This window comes from Dipodomys spectabilis, unplaced genomic scaffold (genome assembly GCF_019054845.1).
Source record: "Dipodomys spectabilis isolate Male_0828 unplaced genomic scaffold, ASM1905484v1 ptg000140l, whole genome shotgun sequence".
NCBI lineage: Eukaryota > Metazoa > Chordata > Mammalia > Rodentia > Heteromyidae > Dipodomys > Dipodomys spectabilis.
In genome coordinates this window covers 35,057,070-35,074,619 of record NW_024870817.1, presented here as the reverse complement: position 1 = coordinate 35,074,619, position 17,550 = coordinate 35,057,070, and the positions used below count along the sequence as shown (strand labels likewise).

Sequence of the window (17,550 nt, the reverse complement as noted above, 5' to 3'; positions counted from 1 at the left end):
AGACAATTTTCTAAAATGTTCCTTTGGATGTTTCTTATTCAAGAGTTGAAATATTACTAACAGAAGCACTATTGACTAAGGTGATTGTAGGTTTTCACCTTTTTCAATTCTTAAAATGAATTTTCATATTCAAAGATTCCCAGTATTTGTGTTAAATTATTACCCTTCTTAGAAAGACTGTAGGTTAGAGATATTATTTAACTCATTATAGAAATGGGGCAATACTGGAATAAAAGAATGACATTTTGAAACCTGGCAGACTTAAATATGTGATTCTTGTGAATTGTGAATTACAAGCAGAATTTAGTTTATCCAATTGGGTGAATAAACATCACTTGTTACTATTAATCTTTATATATCTCTGGGCAGACACTGAAATGATCTTCTAATAAGGAGGAAAGAGATATACATTGTTTTTAGTTGGGAGATGATTTTTTTCCTAGACATTTATTTTCTAAAGGAAAGTAAAGATTTTAAGGGCCACTTAATTATTTTGTTTTCCAATAATGCTTTCACTTGCCATGAATCAAAATAAAATCTGTGGAAGTTATAGGTAAACTAGTTAGGCTCTTGATGCTCGACAGTTTCCCTGACATACCATCTGAGAGAATCATGTGGGTAAAATTGTCCAGAATAACCTCAACTAAAAAGTCCAGGTGAGTAGATGTGTCCCTAATGTGCTGGTGTTTGTCTTAGAAATATATTTGTACTTGTAAACTTAGAACTACATATCTGATTTAATACAGTAATTTTTATAGCATTATTTTAGCCAATTTTAATTAGAAATTAGTTGGCAGTTGGCCAGTCAACTCCTTGATTATAATTTCAATTTTCCATTAATTTAAGTTTTAAGTATGGTCTTTATTAGGAGGCCATTTGCTTAGGTTATATACACACACAGTGTATGCAGCTGCAAAATAATTAACAAAGAAATGCTTTTTCTAGTAGTAGGGGTTAAACCTAGAACCTTTTATGGCTAGGCAAGTACTCTAGCAATGTATTTTTGAGATAGTATCTTACTTAGTTCCCCAGGATCATCTTCAACTTGCTATGTGGGCCATGCAAGCCTCAAACTTGCAATTCTCCTGTTTCAGCCTCCCGAGTCACTGAAATATTGTTTATATATGCATTGCCGCACCCAGCTGCTTTAGGCATTAACATGAAAAGGGAAATAATGTAAAAGAGAAAAATATGGAACATGTTTTAGAGTACATTTTTAAAGTAAGGCATTAGTATAAAAACAAAAGAGGAAAAGAATGTGTGTGTGGGGAAATGTACCTACATGCACCCACATGTGTACCCCCCCCAACTTATAATTTACTTTGAATTTAAAAAATCCTGTGGATGAGCTAATAGAGTTGTTGCCATTTTAGGTGTGAAGAGATGACAGCTTATGTACCATTTTATGCTACATGTATAAATCCTGTGAATATATTAATAAAATATTAGACAGATGAATTGGTGATAGAACATTCTGTATTAAAAGTATGCTGGTGAGTTCTGTTTTAAGAAAAACTCTGGAATCAGAAACCAACTTTAATATGGATACAACATAGTTATGACCGGCTAGATAATGGGATGTAATTCAGCTCTAAAAATAAATTAGTAATCAAGCGATGTAAAGCTATAGAAGAACCTCAGGTATGTATTATTAAGTAGGGAGAGGAAAAGCTGTCCTGGCAAGGCTACAAATGATTCCACCTTTATGACATTCTCAAAAAGGCAAAAGTAAAAGTAAAAAGATCATTGATTGCCAGCAGCAGGGGAGAAGGATGAACAGGCAAAGCAGTAGAGCCAATATTACGATGGTGACATCGTATCCATTTTTCCAAGCCTGTAGAATGCTCACGAGTGAAGTCCAATGTAATCTTAACTGTAAACCTTAGGTGATAATGATGTGTCAGTGTGGATTCATAGGAAAAATAATGTACCACTGTCAAAGGGCACAAGGATATACAAAGGAGTTTATGCATGTGTGGGAATAGCCATGTGTGTCCACTATACTTTCTGTTGCTGCTCAATATTCTGTGAACTTAAAAACTGCTTTAAAAAGTAAACTAACATGATTCCATCTGAACAGTCTCTCTCCCAAGTATATTTATTTCCCCTTTGACCTTTCTCCTGACCAGTTTTTCTGGATCCTCTGGTCCTAAAGTCACTAGAGCTTTCCATATATGCCTGCTATACAGGGTACTGAGCCCAGCATTAGGTCTTAGTCTTTCTCATCCTTCCCTTTCAGCAGCAGATCTGCTAGGTTTGAAACATAATCATATACTATGTGGTCAAAATCTACTATATGTTGGTCATGCTATTCTCCTACCCTAAAAAGAACACCAGAGTAATAATATAACACCAGCACATAATGCCAAGCATTGTTAGCATTTTACATGTGGTACTATCCTTTAGTGATATTTACCTTAACAATGTCTGAACCAGCCTATCCATGGTTGTTTGCATTAGGAGCATGCTGGCCCTGGACTTTGGTCTTGAAACTACCATTTTCTTCTGTTCTCTGATATGTCATGATATTTAAGCTACAATGAGAATCTTGTCTTTGTCAAGTAGGGTTATAACTTGATACTGAGTCCATAAGTAAAAAAGAATCAAGTCACCTGTTTCCAGAGTAATGTCAGGTCACTAATATTACCTGCAGAACTAAAAGAAGCAAAGTGGAATGCTTTGGTGCCATGTATGCCATAGTTGGCTTAAGAGGCAATGATGTAAGGGTACGTGCTGTCATTGTAGTGAAAGGAAAGCCTTTCTAGCCATTTATCAGTGCTTTCATAGTCCCTATGTCATGGCAGTTGGAATGAAAGAACCAAGCTTACTGTGAAAGCAATTTATTAAACATGAAGTAAATATATCAAAATAGACTTGTTTCTTCTCTCATTTTTCTCCTTCAAAATTGCCTTCTTATGGATGAATGAATCCATTTATATTTCGTATCACAAATATGTGACTCTGAATAAGATTCAGTGACTAATAGATTTTTTTAAAGTTCTAAGATGTGCTACAACTAAGTTTAAAAATTCATTCTGTAGGTTGTTTCCTCCCTTTGTAACCAGAAGAATTTTGAAAATACATTTGGAAGAATTTTACTGGGGAGATACATTTGTCTTTTTTTAAACCAAGAAAAAAATAGTAATACCTTGTTTTGCCAAATAAATCAAATTATTTTTGTATCCTAGATTTAAGTTACTGAGGTTAAGCCTTTTTTTTAGGAGATGAGTTTAAAATGTGGTTGTCCTTAAATCAGATAGGATATCTTCAGCAGTTTCAAAGGTATATGTGGTTTTTGTTTTTATATAAAATGAAAAATAAGACATTAGAAATACGACGTTAAGATTATTACTTAATAAACAAAATCATTTATAGATAGAACTTACAGAAATATTTATTGATTTGCAGTAAGAAGTTATTGCTGTTGAAAAATATTTCCCAGACAGTTCTCTTCAAGCCATTACAGTTAATAACCTTATTTCCCAGTTTTAGCAGAGGTAGTCACAACTCTTGTGACCTTTCTGAGTTTTGTTCTTTAAGACATTTTAGAGAAGAACTGTCATTCCTCTGAGTAATTAAAATATAATTCATCCTCTTGCTACAGGCAGTCAGGCAGTATAAAATACCATCTTTGAGACCATATCAATACCAAAGTTCTGAGTGATTGGGGAGAGGAGCGGTGGCAGAAGTCAATTTATAATGACAGGAGATGGGTCTTAAGGTTTGGGATTATGTCTCAAGTTGTTTTTTAATATAAACATCCAAGATAAAACTATCCATCTCAATCATTTCTCTGTTAAAGCCAAAGCATAGTTTTTAAAAATACATATATTAGTATCCAAAATTCTGTTAGGCTTATGTCGGTTTTTTTTAATTTTTTAATATGTATAGAGATTTTTTGCATACATTGTAGAACTATCCCCAAATAATGACTACTAACTTGGTATAATATGGAAGGCTAGGAATTTAGCAAGCTCAGTAATATTCCTTCCTCTGCCTTTCTATTTGTGAGGGTAAGTGCTTGGAATTGAATTTAGGGCCTGTATATATGTTGTAGGTGCCCCATCACTGAGCTGTATCCCAAACCCTTATTTCTCTAATTTTTTGCAGACTGGGCAAAAGCTGATAGTAATTAGAACAAGTAGCATTGATTAGCAATACCAATTAACTATGTTGTGATGAGTTAGCACCATTTAAAGTCAAAAGCCAATCTCCAGTCGGAGATGTAGCACCACTGTACTCCAGATGCTCTAGTTCCATCTAGAGCTTAACCCAACCTTCCTCCACCCCACTCAAGAAAAGCCAGTCTTTGTAGGGCAATTTATTTTATGATTATGTTCCCATGCTTTGTTTATTAATTAGAGTGAGATCCAAGGAGGGCATTTGAGCAGGAAGGGTATTTAGCTTATGAAGGAATGGGGAAAAAAAGTCTTACACTTAAAAAATCATGTTTCATTAATAGCATCCCATTGGGAATATTTGCTCTTCCCCCCCCCCCCCCCCCCAGGGTCTGTGCCTGCCCCTAAGCTCCTTTTGCTCAAGGCTAGCACTCTACCACTTGAGCTACAGCACCACTTCCAGCTTTTTCTGTGCTCAGTTGGAGATGAGTCTCACAGACTTTACGGCCTGGCTTGATCATGATCCTCAGATCTCAGCCTCTTGAATAGCTAGGATTACAGGAGTGAGGCACCAGTGCCTGGGTTGAGTATTGCTTTCAAATAAATTAGATTTATTTATCTAAAAAAATTATATTCTTTTGAGTTAGGTGGTTTCCCAGTGATGACATAAAAGATGCCATAGGTACAAAGTAATATGTCACCAAGTGTGCAAAAGTATTTCACCATCATTCCCACATTAGATCCAATTGCATTCTGTTTTCCATTTTCCATTAAAATGCTGCTTCTAATTTCTGTTATTCTTTCCCAGCCTATTTGGTACATATCTCCTACAGAAAAATTGCCATTTGTTTTTATTCCACGTTTCTGCCTGCCTTACTTTTTTTCTCTGTGGTATCATAGCATGTAGCATTTTGTCATAGTCAACTATGTTCTTTACCATCTGACCCCTGAGATCACCAGTATATTTCAGAACAGTAATAGCCAAAGAAACAAAGTTGTTGTTATCATATTGAAAATTGTACCTAGTGTACTTCTTGGTATACCCCCAGGAACTTAAGGCCATTAGGTTGCCACACGATAGTCATAGTGGAAAAAAATACTGGGATGCTTGAGCCAGAGTGTAAATAGCTTGAGCCTTCCTTTCTCTTTCTTTCATATGTAATAGTATAGTGTTTCATCTAAGCATTTCACAATATGTACAGAAACTGAGGTTTAAAAATATGCATTTGTGCAGCATAAACATAATACATGCATTGGAAATTTTTGAGTTTGTATAGTGGGAGTTACGGTGTTGTGACACACTAATACTATATGTTAAAAGACAACACAAGGCCCTCAGCTCAAATCTCAGCACCAAATACAAAAGAAATCGTTCTCCTCCTTCTTCCAGAAGGAACATAGATTAAGGATTTAAAGATAAAAGCATAAAATTATAGTGAAGGGGAAATTAAAATCTTGTTGCAGGGAAGCTAGAGGCAAATTCTAATTACCGCTAAAGGTAGATCCGGAAACAGCTTTGAGTTTTGTAGCAGTCAACTCGAAATGAAAAAACTTAAGGCCAGAACTATACAATATCTATGAGACCAAGTACCTCAACTGTTCAGATGATTTTACTAGTTTTTGTTTTAACAAAAATATTTTGTTTTTACTTAAAAACATTTGCTTTTATTAAAAAAGTAATACGTATTTCTTACTTTAAAAATCACTCATAAAGAAAGAATTCCTATATATAACTCTGCCCCACTACAGATGACTGTGACCACACAGTGATAGCTAATGTAACATTCTCGTTTTTGTTGTTGTTCCAGGACTAGGGCTTGAAAGCATATACACAGCCTTTAATTTTTTTTTTTTCTATTCCTCTGCCAGGCAATAGGTAGTGGTTTGTTGCAGAATAGTTAAGTTGCTAGGTGACAAAGCCAATGGGAGGTGTAGGATATGTAGACTAAATTTATTTCTCTGGACCCTGGAGTTCATAAAGAAGTGATAGAAATAGGCGAGTGTTAAGCTGTATTGTTTATTCATTACTAAAAACTTTTAAGTTCACCTTTTTTTGTTGTTGTTTTGTGGGATAATAACCTATGCATTACCACTGCTCTGTTAAAGTCAAGGCACATTCCACTTTTACTTGCACGTTTACTTGTACTGTGTGTTTAGAAATCTTCATCATAGAATAATATTACCATGTTGAAGATCTTACTGTTTGTAACTAGAGTTTTTAATCTTTTGAATACTAATGAAAATTAAGAGCTAGTTAGGTAAAAGTAGCAAAATGAATGATTTCTTTAGCAACCTTAATAAGGAAAATGGGACCAACTTTTCCTTTTCATGCATCTGCAGCTTGCTTTTTAGTGAAAACACAATTTATTAAAATATCTTTTCACCAGTACATTGGAACAGAACACAAAGGTAAAATTTATGTCATCCAACTGTATTAGTTATTAGCAAAGCTTATCATAGAGAAAGATTAATGACCAAAATACTCTGGTGCTATATGGGAATTTATTCTCATTGAAATTTTCTTTGCTGTCTTTGCTTTCACTGTTGTGATTAGCCTCAAACTATCTCAGACTCCCTGCTTCATGGACCTCCAGGTGACGGACTGTGGAAATAGGAAGAATGCTTGCTTCACTGACACAATTAAACTAAAGACTTGTTTTCCCTCTTGCTCTTCAAACTTCAGAAGGACATGTTGCTCCAAAGTCACTGAATTTATTCTGCCTTACCACTGGAGCCACCCTTAAGCTGGGTTCCACCCTTAAATTATAGAACACAACTAAAGTAAGCTTTATACCTCCTTGGAGTACACAACTAGTGGGAAAATCCTTCCTGGTCTTTCTACCAATTCTTCTGGAGCTTGTGAGATTGTTTGACAATGTTTCTGCCATTCCTAGGATCTTGATTTTGTTTAGGGAACCAATATATGTATTTTGGAAGCTCCAAAATGCAAAACATGTTTGAATCCAATATTCTCAGGTCATCTTAGGGTCCTTAGGGTGTAGAACTGTGTCCCCATGGAAAATGAGGGGATAAATGTGGTAATCTGGTTCAGAGAACCTTGAGTTAAATGGTGCTTTAAATTGAAACCTGATTGAAGATGTTTTATTTTTAAATAATTTGAAAATTATTGTTATCCAACCCCTGATCAAACTTTATTTTGGAACTTCCCTCACTCCCTTCCTTCTTTCCTTCCTTCCCTCTTTCTCTCTATGTACGAGACAGAGACTCAATCTCTGAATCTGAGGCTTTCTTTTGCTCATTGGCTGATGCCTTCCTCTAACTAAATATTCTCCTACTTGAGCCAAGCTCCTTTCTCTCTTGTGTTTATGCTCCCAAGTAGCTAGAAGCTGTTTGTTGAAATGAGGATCTTGCTAATTTTTTACACTGGCTAACCTGGAATCATAGTACTCCCAATCTCTGCCTTCCAGATAGCTAGGCTTACAGGCATGAGCTATCAACTTAACCTGAACCTATTTTTGTCTAGCCCACCTTTACTATTGTAGTCCCTGTTAAGTTTAGACCATCACATTTCATTAGTTGATTATAAGATATTTTTGTATATCAAAATAGATTTTCATTCATTAGTGGTAAGAGGTGCCTGATGGCTAACTAAATTAGATAGATTAATGAAGGGCATTAGTGATTTCATGGATTAATAAATAAATGTGATTTTTAAAAATTAAGACTAATGCACCAACAAATGCACTCTATTAATTTTCATTAAACTTCATATTTTAAAACTGCCATAGACACTGTAACATTAACCAACAGGGCAGCCCTTGACTTTTTTATGGTCTGTGATAAATAGCCAAACACTTGATTTCTATAAAAACTTTAGTGTCTGGAAATTAGAAAATGTTTGAGCATAGAAACAAATAATCAGTTGTATAAGATACATTTCAAACCTGGAAATGTTTGGGCTAAGCCCATGCTTCATAATTATCATAATCTTATAATTCTACAAATTCTAGTTATATTGACTATTTTAATTCTTTCCATTTCTCTTCTTTCTATTGAGAGTCCTAAGTGTTCAAGATAGACTTCCAGAATGACAAATACTTGATTATCTGTTTTCTAGCTCATTATGAGTGTTGATTAATTTTGGGAAGAGAGATTATTCCCTTTTATATTAAAGGCGTTTGTTTGCTTTAGTTAGAAAATGTTACTACAAAATGAGTTTTTTTGATCACTGTCATAATTTCCTATTATTTTGAAATAGTCTCTTTTTTTTTGTCAGTAATGGGGCTTGAAGTCTAGACCTAGGCATTGTCCCTCAGCTCTTCAGCTCAAGGCTAGGCTGTACCACTTGAGCCACAACCCCACTTCCGGTTTTCTGAGTGGTTTATTGGAGATAGAGTCTCAGGGCCTTTTCTGCCTGGGCTGGTTTTAAACCATGATCCTCAGATCTCAGCCTCCTGAGTAGCTAGGATTACAGGCGTGAGCCACTGCTGCCTTTTTAAGAGTATGATTTCTATAATGATACATTGCAACCCTGTTTAATTTGGCTTAAAAAACCGTCATTTCTTCTTTCTGTTTTCTATGTATTAAGACATCTTCATGTCATAATTCAGATATATTTGATACAGAATTACTTAATGTTAGTGTCTTGTGATTTTTTTTGGTGAATGTTCAAAGTCACTATTACAAATACACTTTATATATTACAAAGAAGGATAGACTATATTATGTGAACATGGTACTCTTCAAAATTGATTCTTACACACAGTCATAAATCCTAAAATGACTGTACCTCTTTCACTTCTTCAAAATGGATTGTCAAGAATTTATGATTTGGCTTTTTTTCTTTTTAATTGTTACTTCTTAGAGGGAGGCCAGTGTACATTTTCAGAGATCAGAAATTCTTTGCACTTTGGGAAATAAATGATCAAATATTTTTTTCTTTATTTAAAAAAACTGCACTGTATTCAATGTTTGATTTCATAGTAATGGCAAAGGAGGGAATGTAATAAATAGCAGACATTACTAAGATGTATATGCTTGATTTGGGATTATAATCAGAAAATCTGTTCAATGTTTTATTGTAAATCTTACTACACGAGTGCAAGAGGCTTTGATATATTTGTGAGTTGAATCACAGACAATGTTTTTAGAACTTTAAATTTTGTTTGAATACATTATTACTTTTGCTAACAGTAAATAAGAGTTTAATGACCATGTGGAAAGTACAAACACATTTTCAATAAGTTTTTTTCCTTAAATTGTCATATTCTTAGTGTATTTTTCAGACTTAAGTTTTACAAATTTTATTTGACTTTTAAAAAATTCATAAAGTCAAGAAAAATTCATCCTTCCTTCAGTTAGGCAAAGAATACTGGTGTGTTACTAACTTGATATAAAGTATTTTCACTGATAATAGGAAATAGGTTACTTGGAATTTTTCTACTCTTTCTGGATCTAATTTAAGACCTTTTAGCTTTGGGGACCTGAGAGGCCAAACCTTATTATGTCAGGCATTTCAGAATAACCAAGCATTACTGTATAATTTGAGACTTTTATACAATAAAACAAGCTGAGATTCTATTTTTTTTTTTTTTTTTTGGTCGGTCCTGGTGCCTGAACTCAGGGCCTAGGAGCTATCCCCCAGCTCTGCAGCTCAAGGCTAGTGCTTTACCACTTGAGCCACAGTGCTACTTCCAGCTTTTTCTGCTTAAGTGGTGCTAAGGAATCGAACCTAGGGCCTCATGCATGCAAGGTAAGCACTCTACCACTGAGCCACTTTCCTAGGCCACAAGCTGAGATTCTTTTTTTTGGTTTTTTTTTTTTTTTTTTTTTTTTTTGCTTATGTGGTGCTGAGGAATTGAACCCAGGGCCTCAAGTATGCAAGGCAAGCGCTCTACCACTGAGCCACCTTCCCAGCCCCAAGCTGAGATTCTTTATGAGAAATATATAACTATGGGCAACCTAATAAAATTTACCTGCTGAGGTAGTATTCCTCAGATAAATATATGTAGATTGTGTCAAATTATAGAATCATTAGGTATGTAAGCAAGAGTGCCTTATTTAATCACTACAGGAAAATAAAGTTTATACTGGCCATTAATAAAATGTTAGCTTTTAATTAGATATTTGTAATTATACTCTATAAGCTTTGTAAAAGCTAAATTTAAAATCTTCAGTGCAAAATAAAAAAAGAAGAAAAACGTACGGATTGCAAGTCAGAAAAGTCATTGCTCAAATGCCAGCTATCCTTTAATCAGCTGTATATTTGGGTAAGTCAATCACTCTGGGCCTCTAGTCTCACCTACAAAGGTTATCTAAAAGATGAGAGATAATATGTGAAAGGCAGTTAGACATTGCCTACTCCCTAACTGGCTCTTAAGAAATAGATGCTCATCTGAGTAATCATAGTCAAATTAAATTTTAATTCATATGAAAAATGGTTTTCAGTCTAAAAGTTTCTATTTTTGCACTTGTAATTGTTCTTTTCTTTTTTCTTTTTACTTTTTTTTTGGTTGGTTGTGGGGCTTGAACTCTGGGCTTGGGCGCTGTCCCTCAGCTCTTCAGTTCAAGGCAAGCGCTCTACCACTTAAGCCACAGCACCACTTCTGGTTTTCTAGTGGTTTATTGGAGATAAGAGTCTCACGGCAGGGACTTTCTGCCGGGGCTGGGGCTGGCTTTGAACCGCAGTCCTTAGATCTCAGCCTCCTGAGTAGCTAGGATTATAGGCGTGAGCCACCGGCACCCGGCTGTTATACAATGCTTCATGTATCAAAGTTTAAAGAGAATGATGGAAAGGGTTGTGCTTATAAATTGATGTGTTGAATTGAAACCCCTTTGTACATCTATTTAAATATAATTTCAAAATAAAAGGGTAGAGATGTAATATACATAGTCGGTGTTCTTAGCTTTTAATAGCTTCTGCTTTTACATTGTATCCATTAACACTACTAAGTCTCCTTTTGTATGCTGAATCCAGTCTTTTATACTTAAAACTACTAGATTTTTGCTGGCACTGTAAGGGCCAACAGTGAGAGGGACCAGTAAGGATTGAGGATTGAGTCCTGACCAATAATGTACTTCATCACCATTTCTTCAAACAAGGGCTCCTATCAGACATGAAAGGGTCACTAAAGTCCCAAGATGGCAGTATATGTAGGTAGTTAAATTACTAATCTTGTAATTCTTAACCCAGCCATATTTTGGGGGGGCTGGGTTGGGGTGTGTGTGTTAAGGGGAAGTTGGTTTGTGAGTCCTAGGGTTTAAACTCAGGGCCTGAGCTCTGTCCTTGAGCTTTCTGTGCTCTGGGCTAGCACTCTACCACTTGATCCACAGCTCCACTTCTGGTTTTGGTAGTTGGAGATATGAGTTTCTGCTTGGGTTGGCTCCAAACAGTGATCCTCAGATCCTTAGATTACAGGCGTGAACCACCATTGCCAGGCCCAATTATTCTTATTTATCTATATCTTGTTCATCTTCCATTTGAACTTTCATTTGGATGTTGTTGGTGCTGGTATTAAAAGTAGAGCATTGTTCAATGTTTCAATGTGTAAGAATATCCCCTATGCAGAGAAAAGGGAAATTACTTCCAAATTTAAAAAAAGGTAATCCACTTTCCTTTTCCTTTTTTTGGTGATTCTCACGGATTGAACGAGAACCCTGACTATGCGAGGCAACCTCCTATCCACTGAGCTCCATCCTCTGATAAACATGTATATCATTAGAAATGTACATTATATTTGTGTAATATAATGTATAAAATGTTTCTTTTTCTTTTTTTGTTTGCAGTGTTGGGTATGGATCCCAGGGCTTCTCACATGCTAGCTCAGCATTCTACCACTGACCTGTGTCTCCTGACTATAAAGTACTAACAGCAGCCCATAAAGTAGTGGGACAAAGGATGATTCTTATTTCTTACACTTTTGAGTATTTTCTTCAGTGATGTTGAGTGAGTAGGAGGAATGTTAAATTAAATATGATGCATTTCCTTATTCAGGAAGTTAGTCAATTTTTGTTCATAGAAACAGTTTCTTTTGCTGGGCACTGGTGTTCACACCCGTAATCCTCAGGAGGCTGAGATCTGAGGATCGCAGTTCAAAGCCAGCCTGAGCAGAAAAGTCTTTGAGACTCTTATCTCCAATTAACCACCAGAAAATTGGAAGTAGTGCTGTGGCTCAAGTTGTAGAGCACTAGCCTTGTGCTGAAGAGCTGAGGGACAGAGCCCAGGCCCAGAGTTCAAGCCCCATGACTGACAGAAAAGAAAGAAAGAAAGTATAGAAGCAGTTTCTTTTAATCTTATTAGAAATAGCAATTATGTTGCCTTTAGTTTAGTCCTTGTATTTTACTGAGATGATAGGTTTATTCATGAACATTTGTAGGAAGTCTGGAAGCATAGGTTAGTGGTTAAATGTCAGGTACTTGAGTCAAACGACCTACATTTAAATGAGCTACCTGAAGTTAAACAAGTTCTCAGAAGCCTTATTCTCTTTATTTATACAATGAAGTAATATGTGTCTTGTGAAGCTATAAAATTTAAGGGAAATTATTTATGGAGTGAGAAGTCAGTTCAATGCCTGGAACATGGTAAACATACTAGAAATTTTAGCTTTTATTTTTTTTAAATTAAGTAACCCTTGGAATTTTAGGATTCTCCCTTCCTCAGCCTTAAAATATTATTGTGCATAATAGAGTGTTGTGAAATTAAGGGTAAACACAATCCAGGCAAGCCTTTAATATCAAATCCCTGTCCACAGGAATTTCTTATTGGTTATATTGGTTTCTATGTCTTATAAAATTGAGTGTTGCTGGGCCTGCTGTATAGGCCAGTGTGTGCGGTAGTATGGTTTCCCACATAAGATCTATGAAGTGACTCTAGGTTATACAAAACAACTCAAAAATTTTAACTTCTGTATATCGTTTAATGTTGTATGGACAAAAAATACGTAAGTATACATGTGTATCTTAGGACAAGGTAAAAATGATGAAGAAACAAACAAGTGAACTTGAAAAAAAAAACATTAAGGATGTGCTCCTAAAAGGCATAGTACAAAATTGTAAAGATTGTACTTAAATGAGGTTTAGGATTTGTTTGTTTTTTTAACAATTTTTAATTTCTGTGATCTACTGGGTTTAAACTCATGGCCTTGAATTTACTAAGATGGTACTCTACCACTGATCTACACCATCAGCCTTGGTTTTTGCTTGTTTGTTTGTTGTTTTTTAGGATAGGGTCTCTGTTTCCATCTGGCATATGCTTGAGCTGTATGATTTGCCTACTTTAGGCTTCCTGTTGTAACTGGGGTCACAAGTTCCCATCCCTAAGTCCAGCTTTTCTCCATGAAGATAGAGCCTCAAACACTTTTTGCCCAGGTCAGACTAGAACTGTGATTAGCTTAATCTCAGCCTCCCATATAGCTTCCTACCTGCCTGCCTGCCTGCCCTGCCTGCCTGTCCCGCCTTCCTTCCTTCCCTCCCCATTCCTTCCTCTATGGACTCATCAACTTTCTAAATAAATGAATATGAAATCTGACATTTTCTTAGGGCAATTGGCTTAATGGCAATTAGCTTTATTTTTTTATGTTTGAAATACTGTTATTTCTTTAATGTTTAAGTCCACATACCATTGACACTTCCAATCTTTTTGAATCAAACTTTTGTTTTGACTGTTTCAACTATATTTAAATTTTTTACTCTTAAGAAAAACAGCTGTGTATAAGTTTACATAGTGCTCATTGAGCTCACCAATGTCAAATTATTGTTACTTTAGGAGTAATTAGGTTTACATATATTAAATGTTTTGTTATTAACTTAATTTCTATGTAAATTAGATTCTACAATTCAACATGAGTACATATTTAAATTTACTTTATTCACTAGAAGGGAAATTTTTAGCTATGATAAGTAGGGTTGTCTTTACAAATATTGCATGAAAGCACAGTAGAATAAGTAAATATGTGGTTTATGCATAATTTCTTACTAAATGGGGAACATAAATTTCATTTCCATTTCATAAAAATTCATAACATCCTGTATTAGGCTCCCAAGAATGCAGTAGTTTTAAGAGGGGAAAAACCCTATCTGATTATAAAGAATTTGTTTAATAAGCCAGTAGTGTTATACTTCTAACTATGTGTGCTTTTTGCTAGTACTAGCACTTGAACTTAGGGCTTCTTGCTCAACTGGCTTTCTTACAGCTGGCACTCTACACTTAAGCCTTGCCTCCAGCCCTGCTATTTGCTGGTTATTTTGAGATGGAGTCTCAAGGATTTTTCTATCTGGCCTGGCTTCAAACAATAATCCGTCAGATATCAGCTTCCTGGGTAGCTAAGATTATAGATGTGAACCATTAGTGCTGAGTAAGATGGATATTTTTAAAGTACATCTTCAGTCTCATCTATTTGTAAACAGTATTTTATTTAATATTTCTCAAGGAGTTAAACTAGCTCATGAATTGCTTTTGTCTTTCTATTTACACAGAAATAGGTCTTGACTGATTTTTAAAATTCTTTCTAGACCTTACATGGCACTATTAGACATATAAATAATAAAAGGTAATCTTCATGTCACAAGAATGCATATATATATACATATATGTATATATATATATATATATATATATATATATATATTTTAGTAGTGCTCCTGGAAAGTGCAGAATTCTCCATCCTCCTCATATTCTTAACCTTCATTGAGAAGAAGCTTCAGTGTAGCTCCACAGCACAAATATTCTTTCAGAGTCCCTTGTCTTACCATTTTGTATTTTAGATGATGGTTTTCACCATCATTAGTAGGACGTACTAATCATGGTATTAAATGAGCAGTATAAGAAGATTCACGTGTTTTGACTCAAACATTTTGAAAATTGATATGTTATCATACTTTAGATGAACTAAATGCATGTATATATATTGAGCTCTGCTCTGAGAGCAAAGTAGGGTAGGGTAAATTCAGGTAAAAGGCACCTTTTACACTAACCCTTGTCTACAGTTTAGGGACCTTTTACTACCAGTCCCCTGACGTGCTGTAAGTTAAAAAGTTTACTGGTAAAATAAGGAAAAATAAATCTCCTTTGTTAAAACTTGAGGAACCTCTGTGCTAGGATTGAATTAGATTAAGTGAATTTGTAATGAAATGCAGGGCCTCTCTGGCTACATACTTTAGGGTTATTGGCCCTTAATAGCTTGTCTATGAACTCCCAGCCTTTTACTTAGTCTCACTGAGACAGAAAAAAACAAACCAGCCCTTCAGACTTCTCAGGCTTCCTTTGGAACTTTCCTTTCTCCTACATAATCAACTCCAAATGGATCAAAAACCTCGGAGTCAAAACAGTCACCTTGAAAACATTGCAGGAAGGAATAGGAGAAACCCTAAGTCTCCTTGGCACAGGCCGAAATTTTCTTAATAAAGACCCAGAAACACAACAAATCAAAGAAAGGTTGGACAAATGGGATTGCATGAAACTGCAAAGCTTCTGCATGGCAAAGGTCATAGCTAGCAAGATCAATAGAAAGCCCACGGATTGGGAGAAGATCTTCACTAGCCATACAATGGACAAGGGTCGCATATCTAAAATATACCTGGAACTCAAAAAATTGAATCCCCCAACAACAAATCCTCAAAGAAACAACTGCCCGATAAATATGTGAGCCAAAGACCTACAGAGAAACTTTTCTGAAGAGGAAATAAGAATGGCCAATAAACACATGAAGAAATGCTCAACCTCTCCAGCCATAAAAGAAATGCAAATCAAGACAACATTGAGATCCCACCTCACCCCAGTTAGAATGGCTATAATCAAGAACTCTAATATTAACAGATGCTGGAGCGGGTGTGGCCAAAAGGGAACCCTACTGCTTTGTTGGTGGGAGTGTAAACTTGTTCAACCATTTTGGAAAGCAGTATGGAGGTTCCTCAAAAGACTCCACATAGAGCTTCCCTATGACCCAGCAATCCCACTTTGGGGCATTTACCTAAATGTTCACAAACAAGACCATACTAAGGCTAACAGCACATCTATGTTTATTGCAGCATTATTTACCATAGCTAAGATATGGAACCAACCCAGATGCCCCTCAGTAGATGACTGGATCAAAAAAATGTGGTGTATGTATATGTGTATATATACACACACACACACACACACACACACACACACACACACACACACACACACACACACACACACACACACGTACATACATACATACACACACAATGGAATTTCATGCCTCCCTCAGAAAGAATGATATCGCCCCATTTTTTAGGAAATGGAAAGACCTGGAAAAAATTATATTAAGTAAAGTAAGCCAGGCCCAAAGAAACATAGGTCCCATGGTTTCCCTTATTTGCAATAACTAGTACATGTGTAGGACAAGTAGAAAAGGTCAAAAGCTACATATGACCATATAAGATAATGTTAAGAATGCCAAGATAGGGACACAAATATTTTTTTCTTTCTTGATATTGTTTATAATGTATTTATAATCTACCATGTAGTTTTTTTGTTTGTTTGTTTGTATGTTCCTACCCCAAGGTATAACCTCTGTTTTCACTGTATTTGATGTCAGTACCCTTCATCTTGTATATACACTTCTCTAATTCGGGGAGGGGAAGGGGAAAAAACAATGCTTAAATAGGGATACAGGTTGACCCATTGTAACAATGAGATGTACAAGACACTATGTTGAAAATGAACTTTACAACTTTGGCCTGGAGAAGGTAGGGGTTGTCAAGGTGGTTGGGAAGGGGTAGTAAAGGAGGAGGCAACAATGTACTCATTACCTTGCTCATGTAACTAACCTGTCTGTACAGTATTTTTACAATAAAAAACATACAAAAAAACTACTATATGGTAAGTTTATTTAAAATACATGAATCCCTCTTGTCTTACAGGACAAACTATACGAGAGAAAAGGATTATAGAAGCAGCGAATAAAAATGAAGTAGACTATGAAGTAGGTACCATCCCAACAGAATGGGAAGGTGAGTTTTTGCTTATAATAGCATATTCTGGAAAATTATGTAATAATACGCAAAATTAATCAGAGCATATATAATGACCTATTTCCCTTTATCACTTGGATCCATCAAACTTTTTTAGGGGGTAGGGGTTCAGTGGAGGGGCTTGAGCGCTGTCCCTGATCTCTTTTGCTCAAAGCTAGTGCTCTACCATTTTGAGCCACAGTGCCACTTCTGTTTTTCTGGCGATTAATTGGAGATAAGAATCTCAAGGACTTTCATGTCTGGGCTGGCTTTGAACCATGGTCCTCAGATCTCAGCCTCCTGAGCATCAAACTTTTTCCAAACATTACACATCATGTCCCTGAAATTTGTGGAGATTAAGATGAAGTGAGCAAAGAAAGCTTCTTAGGTACAAAGCCTAAGGAGGCCCCCAGTTACTGATTCTGTACCCCACCCTTGGAGTCCTGTTTCTGGCACTCACTATTCTCATAAACTTGAGAAAGGAACATAGCTT

General features: G+C 35.7%; 1 protein-coding gene across 1 annotated transcript in view; it reads left to right on the top strand.

The window, feature by feature from the left end:
- The window catches only part of Ndufaf2 (NADH:ubiquinone oxidoreductase complex assembly factor 2), a 107,613-nt gene that overhangs the window by 45,243 nt on the left and 44,820 nt on the right, over positions 1-17,550 (top strand). The window contains exon 2 of the mRNA XM_042690771.1: positions 16,968-17,057. Coding sequence (XP_042546705.1) covers positions 16,968-17,057 — 90 coding nt within the window. The remainder of the gene's footprint in view (positions 1-16,967; positions 17,058-17,550) is intronic.